The sequence below is a fragment of the Lithobates pipiens genome, unplaced genomic scaffold, assembly GCF_037356315.1.
Source record: "Lithobates pipiens isolate NorthernLeopardFrog02 unplaced genomic scaffold, aLitPip1_a1.2 Scaffold_16, whole genome shotgun sequence".
Classification (NCBI taxonomy): domain Eukaryota; kingdom Metazoa; phylum Chordata; class Amphibia; order Anura; family Ranidae; genus Lithobates; species Lithobates pipiens.
Window position 1 is genome coordinate 240,927,846 of NW_027507748.1, and position 27,536 is coordinate 240,955,381.

The window sequence follows — 27,536 nt, forward strand, 5'->3', positions numbered from 1 at the left end:
GCAAGCCTAGTCATGGAGGAGCCCCCGTCATTATGTGGTGACTTGGTATCGTCCATTAAGCATGAGCTTAAAGCAACCTTTCAGGCTTTCAGGTCTAAGCTGTTACAAGAACCTGGAACGTCGGGAGTCTAAAGTTCAGCAGTTTCCTTTTTAGAACCGGGAGGTTCGCAGTTGCTGTTGGGGGGAGGTTTGTCCCAGGACACCTCACAGGATTCCTTTTCATTGGCCCTAGAGGAATCAGACTCTGAGGAAGAAGAGGATGAGGACACAGCTTCCAAGTACTGGTTGTCATTGGAAGAAGTGGGGGGCCTCCTTAAAGCGGAGCTCCACCCTAAAGTGGAGCTTCCGCTCATTGGACCCCCCCCCCCCTCCGGCGCCACAATTGGCAGCTTTCAGGGGGGTGCAGATACCTGTATGGTACAGGTATCTGCACCCATTTCCGGCACAGATATCCGCAGAATCTGCGGATATTTACGCCACTTCCCGGGGGTCCCCCGCTGTCTGCCATCCTTATTGCGCAGCGCGACTCGTGCATGTGCAGTAGGGAACCGGGAAATGAAGCCCCAAGATGGCGGCGGCAGCACCTGAGAGACGATCAAGAGATCGGCTTCGGGTGCCGACATCGCGGGCGCACTGGGCGGGTAAGTGTCCTTATTTTAAAAGTCAGCAGCTGCAGTATTTGTAGCTGCTGGCTTTTAAAAAACAAAACAAAAAAAAAACGGCGGAACTCCCGCTTTAAAGTGATTTATGCCACTTTGGATATTGAAGAGGAAAAGAAGGAGCTATCCTTGCATGATCGAATGTATGCGGGCCTAGGAGATTCCAGATCTCGCACCTTCCCGGTGCACTCCCTGGTGTCTGACATGATTAAAAGGGAATGGTTGGAGCCAGAGGAAAAAAAACGTTTTTTCCAGATCTCACAGGAAGAGATTTCCCTTTGAAGATAGCCCAGACTTCGTGTGGAACAAGGTTCTGAAGCTGGATTCAGCATTTTCCCAAGTATCAAATTTAACGGATCTATCCTTTGAAGATACGGGCACTTTAAAGGAACCTATGGATAAGAAGATGGATCTGCTTCAGAAAAGGACCTGGCAGTCAGTGATGATAAATTTGAAACCAGCCATGGCAACGACCTGTGTGGCAAGGAATCTGGACCATTGGGTTAACCAATTAAAATTTCACATTATGGCTGATTCCCCTAAGCAAGAGATCCTGGATTCCATTGCTACTCTGTCCGTGGCTATTGCCTATATTGCTGATGCCTCGGCAGAATCTGTCTGTATGTCAGCCAGGTCAGCCGTCCTGACCAATTCGGTTAGACGGGCTTTGTGGCTGAAGACCTGGCCAGGGGACGCGGCCTTGAAAAATAGGCTATGTGCCTTACCTTTTTCGGGGGATTTTTTGTTGGGTGCAGAGTTAGATTCTATTTTGGACCGAACGGCGCACAGGAAGAAGTCCTTTCCCGTAAAGAAAAAGCCGGTGCAGGCGTGTAAGCGTTTTTTCCAGGGACCTAGGGGTCAAGCAGAGGTTGGGACGCAAAACAGGAGGAAATCTTGGGCACAGAAGCACAAGGCTAAAGGGGGAGTCCTTCTCAATCCTCCTGCGTCCACCTCCAAGCCACAATGACTCTTAGTCAGAGTAGGGGGGAGACTTCGGGCGTACCTTCATGTCCCGATTTGGAGCGGGTCTCAGAAATTTCTGAGGTGGGCATTTAAAAGAAGGGAGCAGGGTTGTTCATCTACAATTCAGGGCCCTCCCTTTTGGTCTGTCGTCATCCCCGAGGGTATTCACCAAAATTATGGCGGAAGCATTAGCTCCCCTTCGCCTGGAGGGAATCTCAGTGATCCCGTATCTGGACAACTTATTGTTTTTTGCCCAGACCAGAGAGGGGTTGCAAAAAGACCTTGACAGAGCCTGCGGACACTTAAGGAAGCTAGGTTGGGTCATAAATTTTCAAAAGTCAAACCTGGTGCCCGCTCAGGAAGTGACATTCCTGGGGTTTCGAATCGGCTCCATAGACCAAAATATCTTCCTGCCAGAAGAAAAAAGGGAGAAACTGGTTCAGGGGGTAGCGCAGTTACAGTGCAACCAGCCCCAACCAATCAGGAAGGTGATGTCGGTTCTTGGGACATTAACTCAGGCCTCTTCAGGCTTTCCTGCTGGAGGCTTGGGATCATCGTCGGAGTTCTCTGGACGATCTGGTGAGGATCCCCACCTCAGTAAGAAGGGGTCTGTGGTGGTGGAGAAACCAAGAGTTACTTTCAGAAGGCCTGTTATGTTCCTTCCCGGTCCAGATGCGGCTGACAACAGACACCAGCGCCTGGGGTTGGGGGGCCCATGTGGATACCCAGTGGGTCCAGGGCTCATGGTCCATAGAAGAAGCACAGAGGTCCTCAAATTGGAGGGAACTGAAGGCAGTGGAGTAGGCGATTATGGGCCTTCGCAGACGTGGTTCGAAAGCAACACGTCCAGATCCTGTCGGACAATGCCATGGTGGTGGCATATGTGAACAGACAGGGAGGAACCAGAAGCAGGGCTCTGCAGGTTTTAGCAAAAGGTATCCTGGGCTGGGCAGAGAGGTTTACTCAGTCCTTATCAGCAGTCCACCTAAAAGGGTCCCTGAACAAAAAGGCAGACTTTCTCAGCAGGAACCACGTTCTAGAGGCAGAGTGGCGTTTGAATCCAGAAGTCTTCAGACTGACTGGAGAGAGATGGAGTCAGCCAGAGGTAGATCTCTTTGCCACTCAGGAAAATGCCCAGGTCCCTCTGTTTTTCTCTCTGAACAGGCACAAGAGGTCTTTGGGAGTAGATGCCTTAGCACACAGCTGGAATTTTCGTCTAGTCTATGCCTTTCCCCCGTTTCAATTGATTCCCCGGGTGTTAGGGAAGAAGATGCAGGGTTTATTCTGATCACCCCCTTTTGGCCCAAACGACCATGGTTCTTGGCCCTTCTTCAGATGCAACAAAGACCGTTCTGGCACCCCCCCCCCCTGAGACAAGATCTTCTACAGCAGGGCCCTCTAGTCCATCAAGACTTAGAGAAACTAAGGCTCACGGCCTGGTTTCTGAAGAACAGCTCTTGAAGAAGGGTTTCTCGGACAGGCTGGTTGCTACCTTATTGTCCAGTAGGAAAAAAGTTACTAGGGCAATATATTTTAAATACTGGAAGGTGTTTAACTCCTGGTGCAAGACTTCAGCTAGGTCACCAATTTGAATTGCCTCAGTTCTGAAATTCCTACAGGAAGGTGCTGATAGTAAGTTAGCAATCAGCACCCTAAAGGTGCAGGTGGCCGCGTTGGGGGTCTTTTTGGAGAAGCCGTTGGCATCAGACCCCTTAGTAATCAGGTTTTTTAGAGCTCTCTCTCTCTCTCTCTCTCTCGCTCTAGACCTGTAGTATCTAGAAGCTACCCGGGCTGGGACCTATCTGTCTTGCAGGCCCTGACTAAGGGCCCATTTGAACCTATTGGTTCGGTCTCCCTGAACTGGATTACTTTGAAGACCGTGTGGGGGTTTTTTTTTTTTTTTTTTTTTTTTTTTTTTTTTAGTAGCCATTACTTCAGCTCGCAGAGTCCATGGGCTGCAGGCATTATCGATCAGGGAGCCGTTCTTTTTAGTTTTTCCGGACAGTTTAGTCCTTAAAACAGACCCAAATTTTTTTCCCGAAGTGGCATCACTTCAAAATTGCTCCCAGAAGATAGTTCTCCCTACATTCTGCTCTAATCCATCAGGTAGGAAAGATGAAGATTTCCACACCTTGGATGTTAAGAGGGCAGTTCTAAGTTATTTAGAAGCCGCTAGAGACTTTAGACACTCTGCTCTTTTTGTTTCATTTTTTTGGCACTAAAAAGGCAAAGCAGGCATCCAAAGGAACCATGGCCAGATGGCTGAAAATTACCATTTCGGAAGCATATTCCTGTGCTGGTCAGAGGAGTCTAGTGAACGTCCGGGCTCATTCCACAAAGGTTACAGCGGTGAGTTGGGCAGAGAAAGCTGGTGCCACCCCCAAACAGATATGTAAGGCTGCTACCTGGTCAAGTCTAACGACATTTGCCCGCCATTATAGACTAGATCTGTTATCGGCTGGGGATCAGGCTTTTGGAAGGAAAGTCTTACAGGCTGTTGTCCCGTCCTGAATGGAGTAAGTCTGGGTAATCCTCTCGGGTGGCTGTCCTGAAAGTCGTTTTGGAAAATTCAAGTTAGACTTACCGGTAACTTGTTTTCCAGTAGACTTTCAGGACAGCAATAACCCACCCTGTGGTGTATGTGATTTGCTGTAATACTATGAATTAACTGTTGACTATGTGTTGCAGCTGGGGTTGGGGAGTCTCTACAAACAACTGAGGAAGGCTGCGTGGAGACTTCCCTAAAAGCTCTGATGGAGGAGGTATTTCCTTTGGGAGGTGGAGCCATGATCTCTCGGGTGGCTGTCCTGAAAGTCTACTGGAAAACAAGTTACCGGTAAGTCTAACTTTAATTTTCATTCACAAAAACACAAGCTGACAAAAGCACACACTAGACTGAGACATCCTAGTGTAGTACTTGGCTTGTGCTGTTGTTAGCTTGTGTACTTATGCATATAAGCACTCTTCTTCAGCTGACAATTTCCGCTGTTCATTTCCCCTGAAAAGCAGGCTTCAGCTCAAGACTCCGTACGTAAACAGGAGTGATTAGGAGAAAGCACTGCACACTTTCTGGCAGCCCAAGGGGTAAGGCCTGGAAGGGGTGTGCAGGTTCTGTGTAGCTAAACGGGTGGGACTAGTTATCCGTCAGCACAACTTCGTAGCCCTGCAAGGATTGGGAAGGGGACAAGTGCCGTGTGCACAGGATCCCCTGGGATGTTTTTAAACAGCTTTAGTTCCTTCTGGTGATTGCTCCCAACCCCCCCCCCCCCCCCCTTTGTTTTTGGTTTTTTTAATGGTTCAATCTATTGCTCCTTATCACATTGTGGCTATTTTACTGTGCATGAACATCTCGGGGGGGGGGGGGGGGGGAAGCAGGTTTTTAATATTGGTACTTCTCTTGTCCATTGCAGAAGAGAATGTTATACAGTTTGTGGTGAAAGGCCATGATGTGCAGAGAAGTGAGAAGAACAGAAGTGTTCTAGCAAGAAGGTGAGGAGAAAAAAAACACATTTCATGAACATAGGTGGGGGTCTGTTGTGACGTGTATGTGCGCAGGGGCAAAACCAGTCTGCTTCTAGCTTTTCATTTTCAAAGCTTAACCAAGGAAGCTGATGGTGATGATTATGAAATTAAAGATAAAATGGCTAGATCAGGGCTTGATCTATACCAGGGACAGTTTGTTTTAGTTAAGATTGCATCACAGTAATGCAGTTAGTTCTACACGCCTGTGGCCTGTTTTCAACAAACAGCAGGCTGAAGTCACAGAGCCGTTCTAGGCTCTGGAAAGATCTCGACCCTATGGCCGTGATCCACCCAAAAGCCTAGTTCAGCAATTGGCTCAGCCTCCTTTGTGATCCACCGAGAGCCTGAGACAGTCCCTCCCGCCCCTCCACAGCCCAGTGCTCCACTGAGCACTGGAAAGGAGAGCAGGGAGCTGCTGACTGACAGTCATGGCTCTCTGTTCAGAGAGGGGCGAGGGGAATTGAGCGATCAGTGGTGTCTTGTTCAGTTCTCACTACAGAGCTGGTGGGGGAAAGCCACTCAAAGTCTAATCATGAATACTTTATCTCACAGAAATAACTTGCGGGCACATAACATTCCTCGGCTGTCTTCCCCGATGTAAGGAATACAGAGGGAGGGGCTGAGATTGCTGGCTGATGTCAGAGGGCTGAGGAGTGTCCTGTGACCGCTGTGAGAGAAGGTATTTAGGATTAGAGTCTTAAAAGAACAGACACCCTAGATCTTGATAAAACAGAAGGAATGCAAGTTACTATTAGAATGTATTTTAGGAGACAGAAGATGGAGAGACAGACCAGGGAGCAGACAGCGTGATGACAGAAGCACGTAAATCGACCACAGGGTCAAGGTTCAGCAGCCCGGATAAACGTCATTTACAGAGGGGAGGGGAGGACAGCACCAGCCAAGTATTTTAGTTGATCGAGAGGGACAAATAACAGCACAAGCACTGTGCTGTTTAATATTCTTTAAAGGAACAAGTGTGTGTATGTATGTATGTATGTATGTATATGTATATCTGGGCGGCACAGTGGTGTAGTGGGTAGCACTCTCACCTAGCAGCAAGAAGGGTCGCTGGTTCGGATCCCAACCACGACACTACCTTCCTGGAGTTTGCATGTTCTCCCTGTGCCTGCGTGGGTTTCCTCCGGGTACTCCGGTTTCCTCCCACACTCCAAAGACATGCAGGTAGGTTAATTGGCTTCTGTCCAAAATTAGCCCTAGTGTATATGTGGGAGTAGACACTCACTCCAGTTGAACTGGATGGACTGGTGTCTTTATTCAACCTTACTAACCCCTCACATTTTTGTAGATATTTAATTATATCTTTTCATGTGACAACACTGAAAAAATTACACTTTGCTACAATGTAAAGTAGTGAGTGTACAGCTTGTATAATGGTGTCAATTTGCTGTCCCCTCAAAATGACTAAACACAGCCATTTAACGTCTAAACCACTGGCAACAAAAGTGAGTACACCCCTAAGTGAAAACGTCTAAATTAGGCCCAAAGTGTCAATATTTTGTGTGACCACCATTATTTTCCAGCACTGCCTTAACCCTCTTGGGCATGGAGTTCACCAGAGCTTCACAGTCTGCCACTGGAGTCCTCTTTCACTCCTCCATGGTGACATCACAGAGCTGGTGGATGTTGGAGACCTTGCGCTCCTCCACCTTCCGTTTGAGGATGCCCCACAGATGCTCAATAGGATTTAAGTCTTGGGACATGCTTGGCCAGTTGATTACCTTTACCCTCGGCTTCTTTAGCAAGGCAGTGGTTGTCTAGGAGGTGTGTTTGGGGTCATTATCATGTTGGAATACTTCCTTTGCGGCTGACTCTTCGAAGGGAGGGGATCATGCTCTGCTTCAGTATGTCACAGTACATGTTGGCATTCATGGTTCCCTCAATGAACTATAGCTCCCCAGTGCTGGCAGCACTCGTGCAGCCCCAGACCATTAGACTCCCACCACCATGCTTTACAGTAGGCAAGACTCCCTTTTCTTTGTACTCCTTACTTAGTTGTCATCACACACGCCTGACACCATCTGAACCAAATAAGTTTATCTTGGTCTCATCAGACCACAGGACATGGTTCCAGTAATCCATGTCCTTAGTCTTTGTCTTCAGCAAACTGTTTGCAGGCTTTTTTGTGCATCAGCTTTAGAGACTTTCTTCTGGGACGACAGCCATGCAGACCAATTTGATGCAGTGTGCAGCGTATGGTCTGAGTACTGACCTTTGCATAAATGCTGGCAGCACTCATACGTCTATTTCCCAAAGGCTACCTCTGGATATGACGCTGAGCACATGCACTAAATTTCTTTGGTCGACCACGGCGAGGCCTGTTCTGAGTGGAACCTGTCCTGTTTAGCAGCTGTATGGTCTTGGCAACCATGCTGCAGCTCAGTTTCAGGGTTTTAGCTGCCTTCTTATAGCCCAGGCCATCTTTATGTGGAGCAACAATTCTTTTTTTTTCAGATCCTCAGAGTTCTTTGCCAGGAGGTGTCATGTTGAACTTCCAGTGACCAGTATGAGAGAGTGATAACACCAAATTTAACACACCTGCTCCCCATTTACAACTGAGGACACTAATAAGTTACATGACACCTGGGAGGGAAAATGGCTAATGGGCCCAATTTGGACATTTTCACTTAGGGTTGTACTCACTGTTGTTTCCAGTGGTTTAGACATTATTGGCTGTGTGTTGTTGTTTTTGGGGGGACAGCAAATTTACACTGTTATACAAGCTGTACACTCACTACATTACATTGTAGAAATGTGTAATTTCTTCAGTATAGTCACATTAAAAGTTGTAATAAAATATTTACACCATAATGTGAGAGGTATACTCGCTTTGGGAGATACTGTATATATCAGTGGCTAGAAAAAGTCTGCACACCCCTGTTAAAATGTCAGATTTCTGTGTTGTAAACATTTCAGAACTTTTTCCACCTTTCTAATGTGACCTATAAACTGTCCATCTCAATTGAAAAATAAACAAATCTTTTGGGGGGGGTTAAAACTAAAATAATGTGTTTGCGTAGGTGTGCACACCATCTTATAACTGAGCATGTAGCTGTGTTCAGAATTAAGCGATCACATTCAAACTCATGGTAAATGGAATCAGTACACACCTGCCATCATTTAAAGTGCCTCTAAATAACGTTCAGCTGTTCTAGTAGGTCTTTCCTGACATTTTCTTAGTCTCATCCTATAGCAAAAGCCATGGTCTGCAGAAAGCTTCCAAAGCATCAGAGGGATCTAGTTTTTAAAAGGTATCAGTCAAGAGAAGGGTACAAAAGAATTTCCAAGGCATTAGATAGACCATGGAACACAGTGGTGAAAGTCATCATCAAGTGGAGAAAATATGACACAGCAGTGACATTGCCAAGAGCGGGACGTCCCTCCAAAATTGATGAAAAGACAAGAAGAAAACTGGTCAGGTAGGCTGCCAAGAGGCCTACAGCAACATTAAAGGAGCTTCAGGAATATCTGGCAAGTTCTGACTGTGTGGTACATGTGACAACAATCTCCCATATTCTTCATCTGTCTGGGCTATGGGGTAGGGTGGCAAGAAGGAAGCTTTTCTTATGAAGGAGAACATCTAAGCCCGGCTAAATTTTTGCAAAAACACCTTTTGAAGTCTCCCAAAAGCATGTGGGAAGATTTTGTTCTGGTCTGATGAAACCAAGGTTGAACTTTTTGGCCATAATTTCAGAAGATATGTTTGGTGCAAAAACGCTGCATATCACCAAAAGAACACCATGCCCACCGTGAATCATGGGGGTGATAGTCATGCTTTTGGGGATGTTTTTTCTTCAGCTGGAACAGGGGCCTTAGACAAGGTAGAGGGAATTATGAACCGTTCCAAATACTAGTCAATATTGGCACAAAAACTTCAGGCTTCTGCTAGAAAGCTGAACATGAACAAATCAAATCAGCAAAGGAATGGCTTCACCAGAAGAAGATTAACGTTTTGGAATGGCCCAGACCTGAATCCGATTGAAAATCTGTGGGGTGATCGGAAGAGGGCTGTGCACAAGAGATGCCCTCGCAATCTCAGATTTGGTGGTTGAGTCAGAATGGCACATCTTCATTTGGCAATATTTGCCAAGTAGTTCAGAAACATTATAATGACAATAGCAGTGCCCAACCTCAACTTTGCTAGGGACTGGCAAGGCCTCTGCCTGCTGGAGGGGGTGGACATGTGCCAACATAATGATTAACCTAACTAACCCAAACGTTTAAACTTGGTGACCATAAATTTGCGTAGAGCCAGCTGAACACTGGGTAAGTCGTACTCTGAGGTAACTTGACTTAAGGAGCAAGCAGTAGTTGGGCATCAGACTGGGAGTCAAGAGCATGGAATAACTGTCGTTCTAGGGTCTTGGCCAAGTATCAAGCATTGAAGCCATTCTGTAAGATGCTGTCACTTTTATGTGTTGGGAATATGGAACTGATCTTAACTAGCTGTCCTTTCTACTATATTTTTTCACTGGCCCGGAGACAGTATTGCCAATCATGTTACAGATGGGCAATATCATTAGAAAACAAAGGCAAGTCATTAGATAGGGCCCTAGGAAGAGAGCCTAGGATACGCGTGGCTCATCTGCTGTTAGGAAAAAAGAAATTACTTGCCTCTCATCTATGGTCAAGTCATGAGTTCCTGCATTTTGTTCCAGCTAGCAGGTAGTCACTGAATGTAGAAGAAACAGCAAGAACAGAGCAAATAAGAGCCTGGTGAAGTAGCGCTCACTGCGTCACTGTTCATTGGCTACTGGAGTTGAAGAGGAATCTTTTTGGCATGATGCTCTGGAACAGGACCATCTCTGATGTTGGGACCTAGGTGGCTGATGGGGTGCTGGGAGTTGATCGTCTAGAACTCCAAGCCATCTCTAAGGCAAGATGGTCATTGCATTGTAGGACCTGCGATAGATCGGTTGAGAGGGAGAATTCAGGCGAAAAGTCGTGTTAACCCTATGGATTAGGAGTGGCCCATGTCACATAGGTGAAAAGTAGTGTTACCCTTTGTAGGAGAGGTCCATGTCACATAGGTGACATGGACCATTAGGCGCCTCCAATAGTGTTTGGTGGCAGAAATCCGAGAGTATATGAACAGGTGCACCGTCAGTCGACATGACTAATCAAAAACAAACTAATCAAAAACAAACTAGCAGGCGTGCTGATCAAGAGATGACATCCACTGGCTGGTAGTAGTAGTTCTACAGGACAAGTATATCAAAAGCCAGCAGGGTGATGCAGCTCTCTACTATTCCACTGGGTGGCAGAAAAATTTCTAAACAAAAAGCGAGTACAAGTTCGCCTTAGTGTAATATGGCTTTTATTGTAAAAATAATAAAAAAAAAAAAAAAGCACTCCCAACTGTTGCACTCACATATTTCACCTGTTCAGATAGACACAAAGATGTTCTGTAGCCACTCTCCTGAATCGCCACTGTAAAGCCTTGACGGGGACAGAAGACCATGCACTCTGGTTGGCAGCATGGATCCTGACAGCAAATCCGAAGCCGTAGCCCTGACCCGGCGGTCAGTGTCTAGTGCGCATGCATCTGCTCCAGCCACCGCTACGCTCAGTCATGCAAGAACCCACACAAACGGGAGATGGGGGAGAAGATGTGACCTTAAACCGTTGCCATAATGGCGCACTTCAAAGGCATGGCCTCCTTTTTGGGCGTGACTTGCCAATCAGGGTAACTGACCACTTAGTGGTTGTAAACCTCAGACATTAAATATTAACCGCTTCCCAACTGGCGCACGATGATGTACGTCGCCAGAATGGCACGGAGAGGCAAATGGGCATACAGGTACGTCCCTTTGAATTTGCCGCCGTGCCATCACGTGCGCACCGCTCGGGACCTCCGTTAGTCCGATTGCGGGTCCCGCGGACTGGATCGCAGCGGCGATACCCGTGATCGTCTCACGGGGGGAGATGCCGATGTAAACAGCATCTACCCATTCTGCTTGGCAGCAAGTGACACTGATCTCTGCTCCCTGTGATTGGAGCAGAGATCAGTGATCTGTAAGACACCGCCACAGTTAGCAACACGCCCCTAGGACACAACCCCTTCACTGCCAGTGTCATTTACACAGGAATCTGTGCATTTGTATAGCACTGATTGCTGTATAAATGACTGGTCCCAAAAATGTGTCAAAAATGTCTGATGCGTCCAGCATAATGTCGCAGTCACAATAAAAATCGCTGATCACCGCCATTACTATTAAAAAAAAATATATTAATAAAAATGCCAAAAAACTATCCCCTATTTTGTAAACGCTATAACTTTTGTGCAAACCAATCAATCGATAATTGTGATTATATATTTTTTTTTAATAACAAAAATATGTAGAAGAATACGTAGCGGCCTAAACTGAGGGGAAAAAAAAATTTATATATATTTTTGGGGGATATATATTATAGCAAAAAGTAAAAAAATAATGCATTTTTAAAAAAAAAAAATTGTCGCCATTTTTTTGTTTATAGCGCATAAAATTAAAAACCGCAGAGGTGATCAAATGCCACCAAAAGAAAGCTCTATTTGTGGGAAAAAAGGACGTCAATTTTGTTTGGGAGCCATGTCGCACGACCGCACAATTGTCAGTTAAAGCGTACCGAATCGCAAAAAGTGCTCTGGTCTTAAGCCAGGAAAATGGTCCGGGGCTTATGCGGTTAATAAAGCATATCCCTCTATAGTGTCTACTTCTCTCAATTAAGGTTGCTAAGTGTCATTTCTGTCTGCTGGTTGATTCCTCTATCGGCATGAGCTTTCCTCACTGAGCACTGCAGAGTGTAATTTCAGCTCTTCTCCCCCCCCCTTATTTTTCTTTTTTTTTCTTTTTTTCTTTTTTACAAACAGAATTGCTCTAAATTTAAAAAGGTGAATAAAAACATAAACCGCAGTTATACAAGATTACAGTTATCAAGGTAAAGGCGTCATCCCAACAATCAAAACATGTCAGTTCATTTCCCAAAAACTAAAAGGAACTCCTAATTAGCCATCACCATCCCAAACCGGAATTAAGAGTAAAATTGACCCTTGGGGACAAGGTCACATACTATTCACCCATGGCTACCATATTTTGATCATATTTCTGGGGACAGTTCATACTGATATAAGTCAATTTGTACATTGGTAAAACCCCATTGACTACTGTTTCCCAGGAGGATAGCGTAGGAAGGGAGGGGGGTGCCCACTTAAAGAGCATTTCCTTTTTTGCATAATATAGTAAATAGGAAATCAACAGCTTAGTATATCTAGGTCTTTGCTGCTCATTGTGAATACCCAGCAGTGCTAATTCAGGTGTACAGGGGAGAGATGGCTGTAGATGGGAGTTGATAGAATCAAGAACCGCTGTCCAAAACTGTGCTACCCGTGGGCATGTCAGACACATATGAACATAATTGCCCTGATCTGTATGGCATCTAGTACAGGCAGAGGAACTCTGCGGATAGCTTCTGTGCAGTCTCTGGCGTGAAGTACACTCTATGGAGAAATTTAGTTTGAATTTGTTTGTCCCTAGAGGCTATCATCGGCCTTGAGCTATCCTCTAAGCATTCCTCCCAGATTTCCCTATCTAGTGACTGAATATCTGCATAATATTGCTGCCAAAGTCTATCCATAGCCTTGGGTGACTGCACACTGAGATTGTGTCACTCTACTAGGAAGTGGAAGGGACAGTAGGCCTTTGACCCTCTGTACACCAGATTACCTAATTCTGTAAGTGATCCCAGTAAGGCCTCCTCAAGGCAGAACTCTGCATTCATTTAGAACCCACAAACCACCAGCTGACTGTAATGAGTACAGCTGACCAGAAGTAAACTTGATAATCGGGAAGGGCCAACCCACAAAAATTAACTGGTGGACCTCACCTGGCGTGGAGCAGCCATGCCCATAAGGAGGAACTCTCACAACTCCACCTTCCCTAAAGAAGGATTATTTATTTATTTATTTATTTATTTTTTAAACCATATGTACCTATTATCAAACATATAGTAATTTAGGGAGGAAAATAATTTTTAGTATAATAATGCGATATAAGACATTTAGGGATAAATTACTCCAGGAGGTACATCTGTCTTTCAGTTGTAATAGTACTAACAAATATTCAGGTCGTAAAACCTATTCAAATCCATGGGCACCATTATGCTCAGATACTTAAATTCCTCAGCCCATACCAGAGGAGTAGGCGAAGCTGAGCCTGGTAGCTAAATCCAATGGAAATAAAACTGATTTACTCCAATTTGATTTTGACGCCGGAAAAACGCCCAAACTCATCAAAGATAGCCAGAGTGACCTGCAAGAAGGAGTTTGCATCTCTGAGGTAGAGCAGGGTATCATCCGCATAAAGCAAAATCTTCTCCTCCAAAGGCCTGATCTGCCAACCTCAACAAGCTGGGAGCTCCACAAAAGAATGGTCAATGGCTCCAGTGCCAGAGCAAATAAGCTCGTGACAGAGGTTATCCCTGCCGAGTGCCTCTGGTCAGGAGTGATAGCGCTGCAATCCAGTCACTAGTGCGGACTTGGGCCCTAGGGGTTTTATGCAACGATCCAAACCACTGGAGACACCTAGGACCAAAGCCGTAACCTAAGGAGTACGCTCCAGAGAAAGGGTCGCTCAACTAAATCGAAGGCCTTTTCCGCCTCTTACGAAGCCACCACCCTTGTACCAGCATTGTCATGAGTAGCAGAGAGATTGAGAAAAAGGCGAGAGATATTTGTTAGTGCCCTTCCCTGGCATGAAACCAGTCTGATCTACCTGTATAAGTTTCTCAATCACCATAGTGAGGCGGAGGGCCAAAATCTTCGCTAGCAACTTAGCATCCGCATTGATCAGAGAGATTGTGCCTCTTACAGGCCTATCTTCAGGATCCTTACCATGCTTGGGCACCAACACAATATGGGCTTCTGATATGGATTCTGGTAGGGTATCTAAAGGAGGAGAATTTGAGTAGAGGCGTTAGTCTGGGCGCTAAGAGTTCTTGGTGACAGGAATAAAATTTGATGGGGATACCATCCGGCTTGGGGGGCCTTACCTGATTGGATGTGGCTAAGAGCAGTCTGAACTTCCTCCTGCATAATATCTTTGTCCAACCTGTCCCTATCTTTATCCTCCAGAACAGGAAAGTCAATGTGGTTTAAAAAGTCATCCATGGCAGGGATCTCGTAGGCCACTTTAGAGGAATAAACGGTCTTCTAAGATTGGAGAAAACTAAGATTAGTCAGGTGTCATTATTAACTCTCCCTCAACGTTCCTAATCCTTCCTATGTGAGTAGCTGCAGACTGCCCCCTCGCTAACCATGCCAACAACCTCCCATTTTTGTCACCATATTCAAATACCCATTGGGCTGTGCAAAGCAATGATTTCTGGGTCTGCTCAGTTTGAAAAATTGAGAATTCTATAAAGGCATGCTGCCAGGCCCCATAAGTGGCACCACTAGGGTCCGCTGTATAGGCAGCCTCCCTTTTTTAAGTTTGCTCCAGAGAATGTACAGAATATTTTTTTAATAGCAGCAATACGTGTGATCTATTCTCCCCTTAAGCCATGCTATGAAAGCATCCCAGACCACCAAGGTATTAGCTGAATCATTAAAAAGCCAGTAGTTGCACAGCACCTCTGGAAGTTCTTAATGTATCTTGGGGTCCATAATCCAAGACCTGGACAGCTTCCACATCCCTGCACCAACAGGCGCAGACAGTTGGAGAGTAATAAGGAGCAGAGCATGATCTGAGATTCCCCTGGAGAGGTTATCTGTGGACACCACCTACGTCAGGACCTCCGATGATGCATATGCCAAATCAATGCACGAGAACTTTTTGTAGGTGGCTTGTGACATGTATATTCTCTGACAGAAGGGTGACAATGTTGCCATACATCCGACAGTGCAAACTTGCTCATCCATTGAGAGGCCAGAAGTCCCCACAGAGGGGGAGTGAAGCCTAACCAGGTCCGGGGATGGAACCAAATTAAAGTTACCTGCAAGCAACACATTAGAGAGACCATATGAGGTGATCATATGCATAACAGAGAAAAGCAAGGCCAAGTCAGCTGAAGGTGGCAAATATAAACCAACAATTATAAACGGAATACCTATAACAAGTGACAATGATACGTTTATTTGTCTGGATGTTGTGACTGTTTTTCTTTACCATAGAGAGGATCCTTTGATCATCCACCACTGTTCTCTTCCATGGACATCCAGGCTTTTTTATGTTGCTGAGCTCACCAGTGCATTCTTTCCTCAGAATGTACCAAACTGTTGATTTGGCCACTCCTAATGTTGCTGCTATCTCTCTGATGGTTTTTGTTTCTGAAGCCTTACAGTGACCTGTTTCACTTTCATGGACAGCTCCTTTGAGCGCATGATATATAGGTTCACAGTAGATTCCAAATGCAAATACCTCACTTAAGCCCCATACACACTATTACATTTTCTTGCAGATTTTTGTCTTCAGATTTACCAAAACCATATAATGTGAGGTTAAACCTTAAGAGTTTTAATTTGTATGCAATTAGACAGGCCCTTGCACTACATGGTTTTGGTAAATCTGCAGACAAAAATCTGCAGAAAATCTATAGTGTGTATGGGGTCTAAAGCCTCGTACACACCGTACGATTGTTGGCCAACCGAGCGTCTGATTTTTGCAAAAGGGTGTGTGCCAGGATCTTGTTTTGCATACGTTGCACAATTGTCGTGCCACAAACGCGAACGTAGTGACTTACTACGAGGAATTTCAGCTCTTGAGCGCCGCACTTTCTGCTAATTTTGTGTTTAGTGAGCATTGATTCCGAGAATGCGTGTTTGTACTTTTGACTTTTGTGTGACAGATTTGTGTACTGACCATACGAAAATCTGATGTCAAACCGTTGTCCGTTGAAAATTTACTAGCCTGTTGTCCAACATTTGTTGGCCGAAAGTTTGACAACAATTGTCCTAAAATCTTACTGTTAGTACGCTCCTTTTGACAACAGTTTGTCAACAGACAATCCCCTGCCAACAATCAGAACGTGTGTACAAAGCTTAAAGCGGTTCTTCACCCTAAAGGGGAAGTTCCGCTAATCTGATCCCCCCCCCCCCTCCGGTGCCACAATCGGCACCTTTCAGGGGGGAGGGGGGTGGGGGGTGCAGTTACCTGGATAATCCAGGTATCTGCACCCACTTCCGGGCAGACCCCCGCAGACGCCCCCCCCCCCCCGTTGTGTTCTGGGAAGCACACAGTTCCCAGGACACAGCGGGGGATCTGAAGAGACGCGCAGCGCGACTCGCGCAGTAGGGAACCGGGCAGTGAAGCCGTCATGCTTCACTTCCCGATTCCCTGACAGAGGATGGCGGTGGTGGCAGCAGTGAGACGAGCGATTGCTCGTCATCTGCCGCCGACATCGCTGGACCCTGGGACAGGTAAGTGTGATTTTATTAAAAGTCAGCAGCTGAAATAATAGTAGCTGCTGGCTTTTAATATTTTTCTTTTAGGTGCAGAACCACTTTAAGAGTCAACTCCAGACCTTTTTAGCTGCTTAATTGTAAGGTAATAGCCCACACCTGGCCATGAAATTCAATTGTCCAATTTGCTTTTGGTCCCTTGAAAGGCTGGAAGGCTATTCTTAAGAGCTGTAATTCCTAAATCCTTTCTCCATTTTGGATGTACATATCCTCACATTAAACCTGAGAGTGTGCACTTGCTGATCATATCCATTTTATATAACTATAGATTCAACATGTTTTGGTAAATACCAGAAACAAATACTAAAATTGTGCCTGTGTTCAAATATCCCAAAAAAAAGAATACAAGGAAAAAAAAAAAAAAAAAAAAGCTGAATGCATTTCTTAAGGCACAAAATATAAATACATTCTAACATTTATAGGTATTAACACAGAGATAAATGCGATAAATCTATCCCCTATTTTGTAGACTGTATAACTTTTGCGCAAACCAATCAATCAATATACGCTTTTGCGTTCTGCATTATAGCTTCCTCATTATATTAATATGCAACCTTCCATCTTGTTAAATGATTCTTACTATTTAAGCTGCTCGCTTTTTATTTTGACACATATCTTCCTATAAGATTAAATGTGCATTTTCTGCAGGTTATGTACTATTTTAAATGCTTACTTTGTGTAGATATCCAAAAGACCCATGACCACTGCTGGGGCCCCCATCTTGGATATGATGTCAGAAGCCTCAGCAGATTTGGAATGGCCAGTCAAGTGACATTTTTATAGTATTCCTTTTCACTCATCCCCCAGCAGCTAAATAAGTTATGTAAGGAGAGCAAGAGAAGGCTAGAGGAGCTGGGTCAGCAAAGTAATTTGACATCCCTCGGAGAGGGATATGATGGTACAAGGAAGGAGGCACATAGCCAGTAAAAAAAAACTTGACAGCACTGGGAGAGATTAAATTGTGTTATTACTTTGTTAACCTGGTATTCAGCTTTAATGTGAGATCATGTGAACTGCTATGGGAGACTGCAGATTTGATGTCTCAATCATCCTTGTACTGTCTGCTGTCTTCTATTTCAGTAGAAGGTCCAGACACACCAAAGCTGATTATCTGCAGATTTTCTATGGTTAGATGGAAAAAGTGGGAGATTCCTCCATCCACACAGTTTAGCTAACATGGAGAAATCTGTTGCACTTTTCCATCTAACCATAGAAAATCTGCAGATAATCTATAGGTGTATGGCCAGCTTTATTGTCATCAGAATTTGCTGTTTCAGCTGGTTTGCCAGATATGGTGGTTTATTTAAAGGAAACCTCTGCAGAAAAACATGGAAACTGCCATTGCTGATCTCTTATTGAAATGCTAGTTGCTTGGCTATCTCTGAATAAGCAACTTTGACTCTGACCAAGCATGCAGAAAAAGCTAGAACTTCTAATATACTTGCGTTTTTTTTTTTTTTTTTTTTTTTTTTTTTTTTTGCGACTCAAAATTAAGCTATTTGTTCAGAAAGATAGTTGGGCAACTAGCATATTATTTTCTAAAAATGGCAAGATAGAAGCTCTTCATCTTTTACCATTATATTTTAATTATATGTGGCAAATTTATTCAGAAAGTAATTGAAAAGAGCCGCAATGTGAAAGAAGCAGTTACTCATAGTTGGTCGGATTTCAGAAGCTTACAGAATCCATTAAGAGAAGAATGTTTTGTGGTTGGTTAAATTACTGCATTTTGATCCTTTTTTTTATTTATTTATTTTTTGAAAATGAATGATTTGCATGATAAAAAAAACAAAACGATTGTACTGCTTAATTTACATGTTTTATAATTATCATTTTTACCATTTTGAAATAGCTTTTAGTAGGTAGGTGACAAAAACTGGTTCAGTTATTGAATTATGTCTGCTTTGTGTAGATGCAAACATTCAATTAAATTTTTTCTCCCCCCTCTAGAGCTTAATAATGGATAGCGCGATTACTCTCTGGCAGTTTCTACTTCAGCTTCTTCAGGAACCTCACCACAACAAGCTTATTTGTTGGACGTCAAATGATGGGGAGTTTAAACTTCTGCAAGCCGAGGAAGTGGCCCGGCTGTGGGGTGTGCGCAAGAACAAGCCAAGTATGAATTATGACAAACTGAGCAGGGCACTCCGCTACTACTATGTAAAGGTAAAAAGCATGTCTTGTAATCCTAATGGGTTAAGCTTTAAAATTTTATGACTACTATATCTGCCAGACCTTATAGGTTGTGCTGCCTGTCAAACTTTAGTTTATATTTAGAAAACTGTTAGGTGCAGGTCTTTAAACCATGGGCATTTGTCTCTATAGTGGACATTGGTCAGTGGTGTAGCTGCTTGTGTCCTGCAAAGACTATGGTATCTGTCTCTGTGTGGGCCCCCCTGTTCATTGAATATGTTGAAAATAAATCTAAGCAGATATGGTCTCTATGAGTAAGCTAATTGCTAAAAAATGGCCATCAAGAAAAACCCAGGGTAAAAAAATGTTCTTAGCATTGCATATATTTACCAAGACATGAGAAATCTTCCCACATCCTACCAGATCAATTGTCTAATACATTAGGATCTTAGCCTTTAACTTTTCAAAGTATCTAAGTTAACTCTTGTGTTACCTATGCTATGTAGAATTAGTTAATGCAATGCATGCTTGACGTTGACCTTTTTGCATTCTTTGATCCATGCATTTGCACAAGCCTACCCCAAACAGTTAGATAATATTGACTTTTTCACTGCAAATTCAACCTTCTTGATGTTTTGAGTTTTTTGGGTAAAATTTCTCAAACCTTTTGTCATGTGATCACTGAGAGGCAAAAAAGTGACACCCAAATCCATTCTTCAACAGAGATACAGAAATGAGAACAAAACAAAACACTTGGTTATTAACCACTTCAATACAAGGCATTTTTACCTCCCTTCCTGCCCAGGCCAATTTTCAGCTTTCAGCGCTGTAATGTTTTGAATGACAATTGCGTTATCATGCAACACTGTACCCATATGGAATTTTGATCTTTTTTTCCCCACAAATAGAGCTCTCTTTTGGTGGTATTTTTTGCGCTATAAACAAAGACTAAATGAAAAAACACAATTTTTTTTTACTTTTTGCTATAACAAGTATCCCAGTTTTAAAAAAACAAAAACAAAATTTAGGCCAATAAATATTCTTCTACATATTTTTGGTAAAAAAAATCGCAATAAGCATATATTGATTGGTTTGTACAAAAGTCATAGCGCCTACAAAACAGGAGATGGCATTATGGCATTTTTATTAATTTATTTTTTACTAGTAATGGCGATCTGTGATTTTTGTCAAGAGTGTGATATTGCAGTGGACAGATCACACTTGACACTATTGTGGGACCATTGACAATTATACAGCGATCGGTGCTATAAATGTGCACTGATTACTGTATAAATGTCACTGGCAGGGAAGGGGTTAACACTAGGGGGAGATCAAGGGGTTAAATATGTTACCTAAGGAGTCATTCTAACTGTGGGGGAGAGTTGACCGATCGTGTTCCTATATACAGGAACGCATCTGTCTCCTCTCCCCTGACACATCCCTTCTCTGTGACAAGATATCGCCGGTTCCCGGCGGACATCGTGGCCGCCAGCCACGTGCATTGGCTCCCAAGTGACGCGGCGTGTGCCCCCTAGACGTCCCGAAAGCCAAGGATGTCATATTAAGGCCGCCCGGGATGGCAGAGCCACCTTGCGACTGTCATATTACTATGCAAAGGGATGGGAATTGGTTAATATACAGTATTTATGATGCCAACAGTTTGTGCAGCACTTTACAATATAAAGTAGAACAGTTAAATAACCATACAAGAAAGTCTGGAGGGCCCTGCTGATAAGAGCTTAGAATCTTATAGCTTGAAGCACGTGATGCAAAAGTTATTAACTAACTGGGAGGAATGAGCTGATGGAAGAATTAAAAGTTCAATTGTTGGGTATGGTGGCAATAGGCTTCCCTGAAGAAATTTGGGGATTGCCTAAAGGTGGACAGGGTAGGAGACAGCCAGACAGAATGAGGTAGAGGATGGAAGATGCTCTGGAGAAGTCCTGGAGGCAATAACAGGAGAGTGAATGAGTAGCTTTGTGGTTTCATTGGTTAAAAATAGGCGTATTTTAGAGACGTTACGGAGGTGAAATCTACAAGCTTTTGACAGTGATTGGATTTGGGGTTGAAAGGACAGGTCAGAGTCTAGGATTACACAAAGCACCCTGATGAGGGAAGAAAATTATAGTTGTAGTAGTAATCTTGATGGAAAAATCAGTGGGGAGGGGTAATATGAGGTCGGTTGAATAAAGTTTGATTTTGAGGAATTGGTGTGACATCCATATAGAGCTACACGATTAATCGAAAAGAATCGATGCTACTCCCTCCCGATCTTAAAACAGCATTTCCCGAATTCTATGTAACAAGTGCACAGTTCTCTGCTCGCTTCTGACAGCTAAGAAAAAAAAAAAATCCAGGCAGCCTGCCAAGTTTATCTCGACTTCGGAGAGGACTATAAACGAAGTAACATTTCATCCTTAGATCAAAGGAATGAACTTTGCTCTGTAAATGAGGTCAGTTTAACCAGTTCCCTACCAGCTGCTGCAGATAGACTGCGGCAGGTTGGCTCCCCTGCGCGAATCGACATACCAGTAGGTCGGTCTGTGCACTAGCCTTTTGCGTGCCACGGGAGCCGGCCCGCAGGCCCAGTGGACTCTGTCCACTTGCACTCGCGATCATGGGAAAGAGGCAGAACGGGGATCTGCCTTTTGTAAAAAAGACAGATCCTTGTTCTGACAGGGTATTGAAAGCCATAGGAGGTTATTAGGTGACTAAGAGAAGGTGTAGTTCGAAAAGAGAAGGGGTCCAAGGCCAAAGCCTTGGGGGACCCCTACATAAAGAAGAAACAGAGGAGAACACAGAGTTGGAAGTAGTACTGAAGGAACACTGTGATAGGAGAACCAGGAAAAACAGAGCTTTGAAGGCCAAGGCAGTGTCGTTTTTTATTTTTGTAGGGGAGCAGGTGGTCAACCATATCAAAGGCTGCATAAAGGTTTAGTAGTAAGAGTATGGAGTAGTAGTCATTTGTTTTAGCAATCGGTAAATTGTTCATGCGCTTTAGTAGGGCAGTTTCTGTGGAGTGCTGCAAGCAAAAGCTAGATTGTAAATGGTCAAGAAAGTTGTTGTCAGTGAAGTAGGCGCTCAAACGGCTGTAGACTAAGAATTATAAAAGTTTAGAGGTAAAAGGGAGCAAGATGATAGGTCTTAACGTTGTTCACACTGTTGGGGGACCAGTGAGGGTTTTTGAGTATGGAGATGATCCGTGTATGCTTTACAGGGGAGAGAAAGGTGCCAGTAAAGGGGTAGAGATTGAAGATGTGAGTGAGTGACATAGAATAAAATAGTAGTAGTTGTGTGAACAGGGTCCAGCAGATAGGTGCTTATGAGGGCACCTGAGAGAAGTTTTGTAACCTCTTCAGTAATAGATATGTCAAAAAGGAAAGTATCTAATGTTCAGTAAAAGGGTATGTTAATTCTGGAACTATATCTGTACAGTGGAGATGTCTTCACAAATTGCATTAATCTCTTGTTTTATGAAGTGATTGGCCATCTCTTGGGCAATGAGTGAGTTAGTAGGTGGAGGTGGCAGGGGAGAGAATGAAGATGGTGAAAGGTAGAGAAGAGCCAACGAGGACACGATGAGAGTATTTATAAGTATGTTTACTTGGCATCATGAAGGCAAGACTTGTATTTTAGGAGGGCACATTTTGTATAGAGTGCAGTGCTGCAAGGATTTTTTTTCTTTACGCCACAGTCGCTTAAGAGCCCGGCTACGTCTCTTGAGATTTGTGGTGTCCTTGATTTTGCCAAGGTTGTAACAGTCGGGGCCTGATTTAGTGTAGTTAGAGGAGAAAAATGCATCCAGGGAGGATGAGAGTGAACTTTTGTAGACAGAAGTGTGGAGGACAGGGGTGAGATTTTGTCGAGCAGAATAGAGATGCAAAGGGTTAAAGTGATGAACATTTCTATGGGTAAACGTTTGCTGCTTGCAGAGACAGGTTGTTGAAGCTGTGAAACTTATGAAGTTGTAATCGGAGAGAGGAAAGGGGGTGTTGAGGTTGCCAGGAGTGCAGAGATGGGAGAATACATGGTCAAGGGTGTTTCCATTGCGGAAAGAGGAATGCCGCGTACACACGATCAAACAATCAGGTGGAAAAGTCCGGCAAACTCAAGTCCGCCGTACAATCCCCCCGTGTGTAGCCTCCGGCATACTTTTTTTTACCCGAAAGTACGGCGGACTTAGAAAGTAGTTTTGCACTCCAATCTTCCCGCCGGACTTGCATTTCGGCGGACAATCCAGCCGTGCGTATGCCAGTCCGCCGGACTTTTGAAATGAACGGACTTTTCCCACCCGGAGAAAAGTCTGCTCATTTTGAGCACGTCTCCAGGTAGGCGGGGCCCGCGAAGGATGCGTCGCTGGCCCCGCCACCTGGTATGGACTTAAAGGGGAACCCCAACGCCGAAAAAATCAGCGTGGGGGTCCCCCCAGGTCCACATCAGACCCTTGTCCGAGCACGCTAACCGGCCAGCCAGGAAAGGGGGGACGAGCGAGCGCCCCCCCCCCCTCCTGAGCCGTACCAGGCCGCGTGCCCTCAACATGGGGGTGCCTTGGGGACGGGGGGTCGCACGGCCCCCCCCACCCCAAGGCACCTTGTCCCCATGTTGATGAGGACAAGGGCCTCTTCCCGACAACCCTGGCCGTTGGTTGTCGGGGTCTGCGGGCAGGGGGCTTATCGGAATCTGGGAGCCCCCTTTAATAAGGGGGCCCCCGGATACCGGCCCCCCACCCTATGTGAATGAGTATGGGGTACAATGTACCCCTACCCATTCACCTGTGAAAAAAAGTACAAAAAAACACAACACAGGGTAAAAATAGTTTGTTGCACAGCTCCGGGGATCTTCTCGCTGGACTCCTCTGCTATTTTCTGCTAGCTCTTTTGCTAGCGGAGGAACCCGGCTTTCTTTCTCACCGCTGCCCTCTTCTTCCGACTTCGGGGGTCTTGTCCCCCCTCTTCGGTTCCTCTGCCGGGCCACCGCGCCTTCTTATAGCTCTTTTACAGGCGGTGGCCCGGTCTTCTGTCACCGCTGTCGTTGTCGTCGTTGTCGTCGCCGTCTTCTGTTCTTCTCTTCAGATGTTGCCTCGTCGCTCCCTCCGCTCACAATGACGGGGACCGGACGCGCGGCGACTTATATAGGGACATCACCGGATGATGTCCCCGCCCATTATGGTGTCACAGTCCCAGAGGATGCTGGGACTGTAACATCATAATAGGCGGGGACATCATCCAGGGATGTCCCTATATATGTCGCCGCGCGTCCGGTCCCCGTCATTGTGAGCGGAGGGAGCGACGAGTCAACATCTGAAGAGAAGAACAGAAGGCGGCGGCGACGACATCGGCGGCAGAAGAACCGAAGAGGGGGACAAGACCCCCGAAGTCAGAAGAAGAGGGCGGCGGCGAGGAAGAAAGCCGGGCTCCTCCGCTAGCAAAAGAGCTAGCAGAAGATAGCGGAGGAGTCCAGCGAGAAGATCCCCGGAGCTGTGCAATAAACTTTTTACCCTGTGTTGTGTTTTTTTTTACTTTTTTTTTTTTTTTTTTTTTCACAGGTGAATGGGTAGGGGTACATTGTACCCCATACTCATTCACATAGGGTGGGGGGCCGGTATCCGGAGGCCCCCTTATTAAAGGGAGCTCCCGGATTCCGATAAGCCCCCCGCCCGCAGACCCCGACAACCAACGGCCAGGGTTGTCGGGAAGAGGCCCTTGTCCTCATCAACATGGGGACAAGGTGCTTTGGGGTGGTGGGGCCGCGCGGCCCCCCCTTCACCAAGACAACCCCATGTTGAGGGCACGCGGCCTGGTAAGGCTCAGGAGGGGGGGACGCTCGCTCATCCCCCCCCCCCTTTCCTGGCCGGCCGGGTAGCGCGCTCGGACAAGGGTCTGATGTGGACCTGGGGGGACCCCCACGCCAATTTTTTTTTTTTGCGTTGGGGTTCCCCTTTAAATCCATACCAGGTGACGGGGCCAGCGACGTCTCCTTCGCGGGCCCCGCCTACCTGGAGACGCGCTCGAAATGAGCGGACTTTCCTCCGCGTGTGGGCGAGTCCGTTCATTTCAAAAGTACGGCGGATAGTACAGCGGCCTTAGTACGCCGTATTAGTTCGCTGAAAAAGTGCCGTGTGTGGGCAAGTAGCCCGTTCGGAAAGCCGGACGGACAGTCTGGCGGGAAGTCCGCCAGACTAAGTCCGCCGGATAGTCGGCTACGTGTGTACGCGGCAGAAGAGTGTGTCCATCGTGTTGGGTAGAAAGATGAGGTGAAGTTGAGATGTTGCTGGGCTGTTAGAGCCCACACACACTATTAGATTTTCTGCAGATTTTTGTCTTCAGATTTACCAAAACCTTGTAGTTCAAGGGCCTGCCTGATTACATACAAATTTAAACTCTTGAGGTTTGACCTCCTTCGTATTATGTTATTTTGGTAAATCTGAAGATAAAAATCTGCAGAGAATCTAATAGTGTGTATGCGATGGTGGGTATTTCAGAGGAGAGAAAGTAGGGCAATCAAGCAGAGAAGGCCACAAGGAAGCGTGATACTGGGGCAGGAGGCCAATAAAACGCTGCCATCTTCTGAATATTTGTGAAAAACGGACAAATACAGTGAGTCTCAAATGAGAGGGATAGAGAGAGAGAGATGTAGGAGGGATTGGCACAGAAGTGAGTTGTTAGAGAGGGCATTCCAGAGGGCACATGAGAAGGGTAGATAGACACAGGCCAAAGTCATAAAAGGTAATTGATCGCAAAAGGAGATGAGAGTCCATCACCAAGGACAAGTCTAAAGGGATTTTCAAGCAGCATTTACCTGTGAAGGAGCAGTGAAGATAGAGAGAGAGAGAAGCAGATAAAAGATGGGTTTAGCTGTTTTTATGCTTTTGCAAACAAATTCCCTCTCTGACTACTCCTCCTGTCTTAACTCTTCCCCATACTACTAAAAATATTGCTGTCGTGTTCTTTTTTGAAGAAACTTCCCTTTTTGTTTTCATTCTTAGTAACTACCATTACTGGGGAAAAAAGAAAAAGAAACAAATAAAACCCCATTGAAAACTAGACATACCCCTTTAGTTATGGGTGAATATCAACTTTAACTTTTCCAAGGTTTAACGCCCTTTTGACGTATTTGGTTACTTCACTGTCAATTGCTGAAACTTACAATTTTTGTTTGTGTTATTTAAATTATTGAAGGAATGTGTTAACCATATTTCTTTTCTTCAGAATATTATCAAAAAAGTAAATGGGCAAAAGTTTGTTTACAAGTTTGTCTCATACCCGGACATCCTTACTATGGATCCACTGGCTTTGGGTAGAGGAGAAGAAATGGATGGGAACTCAGTTGATGCTGTGAACACCTGTATTTTGCGAGACAAAGAAAACTGTAACAAGGAGCGACTGCCATGTCCTTCTGCTAAGTCGTCAGGACGTAATGATTACATTCACTCTGGTCTGTACACATCGTTTACTCTTAACTCGCTGAATACAGCTGGTGTAAAGCTGTTCAGACCTGCTGTTGTAGAAAATCCAACAGAGAAGAAAGTGGCCTTAGAGCCACCCCCGTCAGTCATTAAGTTTGTGACAACACCAGCCAGAAATCCAGATCCTGCATCTGTTCCATCAGACTCTCCCCAACCCCCGGAACCTCGAAACAAACTTGCAGAGCCTTCTACAGATATAACCATTAACTCTTGTCTTCCTCCAACCACTTGTATCTCGCCCATTCTGGTGCCTTCTGGAACATTATCACCTGCTTTAACGTCTAATCAAGATATGACCATTGACACAGATTTGGAATCGGTAACTTCGCAGTCCCTTGATTTTCCAAGCGAAGTAAATACGAATGTTCAGGAACCAAAATTGCAGGTGCAGGAGGGAGAACCTGAGCCTGGTCCAGAGTCTGAATATGATCCCGAACCAGAACTTGATCCTGACCTCGAAACTGAGCATGAACCTGAACGCTATGTGCTGGATATGAAGACTGGAAAATCTAAAAAGCCTAAGGAGCTAGAGTTGACTCCCACATTGGTAATCACCACAAGTGATTCTAACCCCTTGGGTATTCTCAGCCCTTCACTACCCACAGCATCTCTTACACCAGCATTCTTCTCCCAGGTAATGATTATCTTAATCTGTCTAGGCTTTGAGTTGAACTAAAACTCTGGCTAGTCCTTGTTACACTGTGTTGCATTGCATTCCATAACTTTTTGAAAAGAGTAGTCTGTTTTTGTTTTACATTTGTTTTGTTTTTTTAGGTTTTTCCATTGGCTCTTAAGGTTGGCCATAGGTGCGCGTGTGCGTTTTGTTTTTTCACACACACAATCGGCTAACGGGCAGATCCGAAAAACTTGAATGGCTTTCCCCATCAACACAGTCAATGTGGATGGAGGATTCTTCCCCCACTGCACCATTGTATTATGACAGTGGGACGACTCTGCTATCAGAATACACTGATCAGCAGCTCATTGGTTGCAAGCCATTGATTAAAAAAAATAAAATAAAATAAAAATGTCAGCAGTCCTGTTTGACAGAAGTCGAGAAGAGCCGTGGATGAATTGAAATTTTGAATCCATATATGGGCAGCTTAGGAGATGTCTGTCCTCCACAATCTGTTTTGTCCGCACCCAAACTAAAAATCTAGTTTAATACTCTATTCACACTGGTATGACTCGACTCCAAAGTCGCGTGTCTTTTAAGTGCAACTTTAGCGCAACTTTGATGCAAATTTTATGCAACTTTGGATGGGTGCGACTTGGATGTGACTTTACTACTTCAAGTAAAACAATCAGGTACGACTTTCATGCAACTTTTGAGGGTTGACAT

The 27,536-nt window shown here is 45.0% G+C and overlaps 1 protein-coding gene across 2 annotated transcripts in view; it reads left to right on the plus strand.

Annotated features, from left to right (window-relative positions):
• The window catches only part of ELK4 (ETS transcription factor ELK4), a 101,946-nt gene that overhangs the window by 30,756 nt on the left and 43,654 nt on the right, over window positions 1-27,536 (plus strand). The window contains exons 2-4 of one of the 2 annotated variants that reach the window (XM_077481216.1): window positions 5,033-5,111; window positions 18,547-18,762; window positions 25,938-26,828. In XM_077481216.1, the coding sequence (XP_077337342.1) occupies window positions 18,556-18,762; window positions 25,938-26,828 (1,098 nt within the window). In that variant the 5' untranslated portion in view covers window positions 5,033-5,111; window positions 18,547-18,555. The remainder of the gene's footprint in view (window positions 1-5,032; window positions 5,112-18,546; window positions 18,763-25,937; window positions 26,829-27,536) is intronic. The other variant, XM_077481217.1, reaches the window with a different exon arrangement.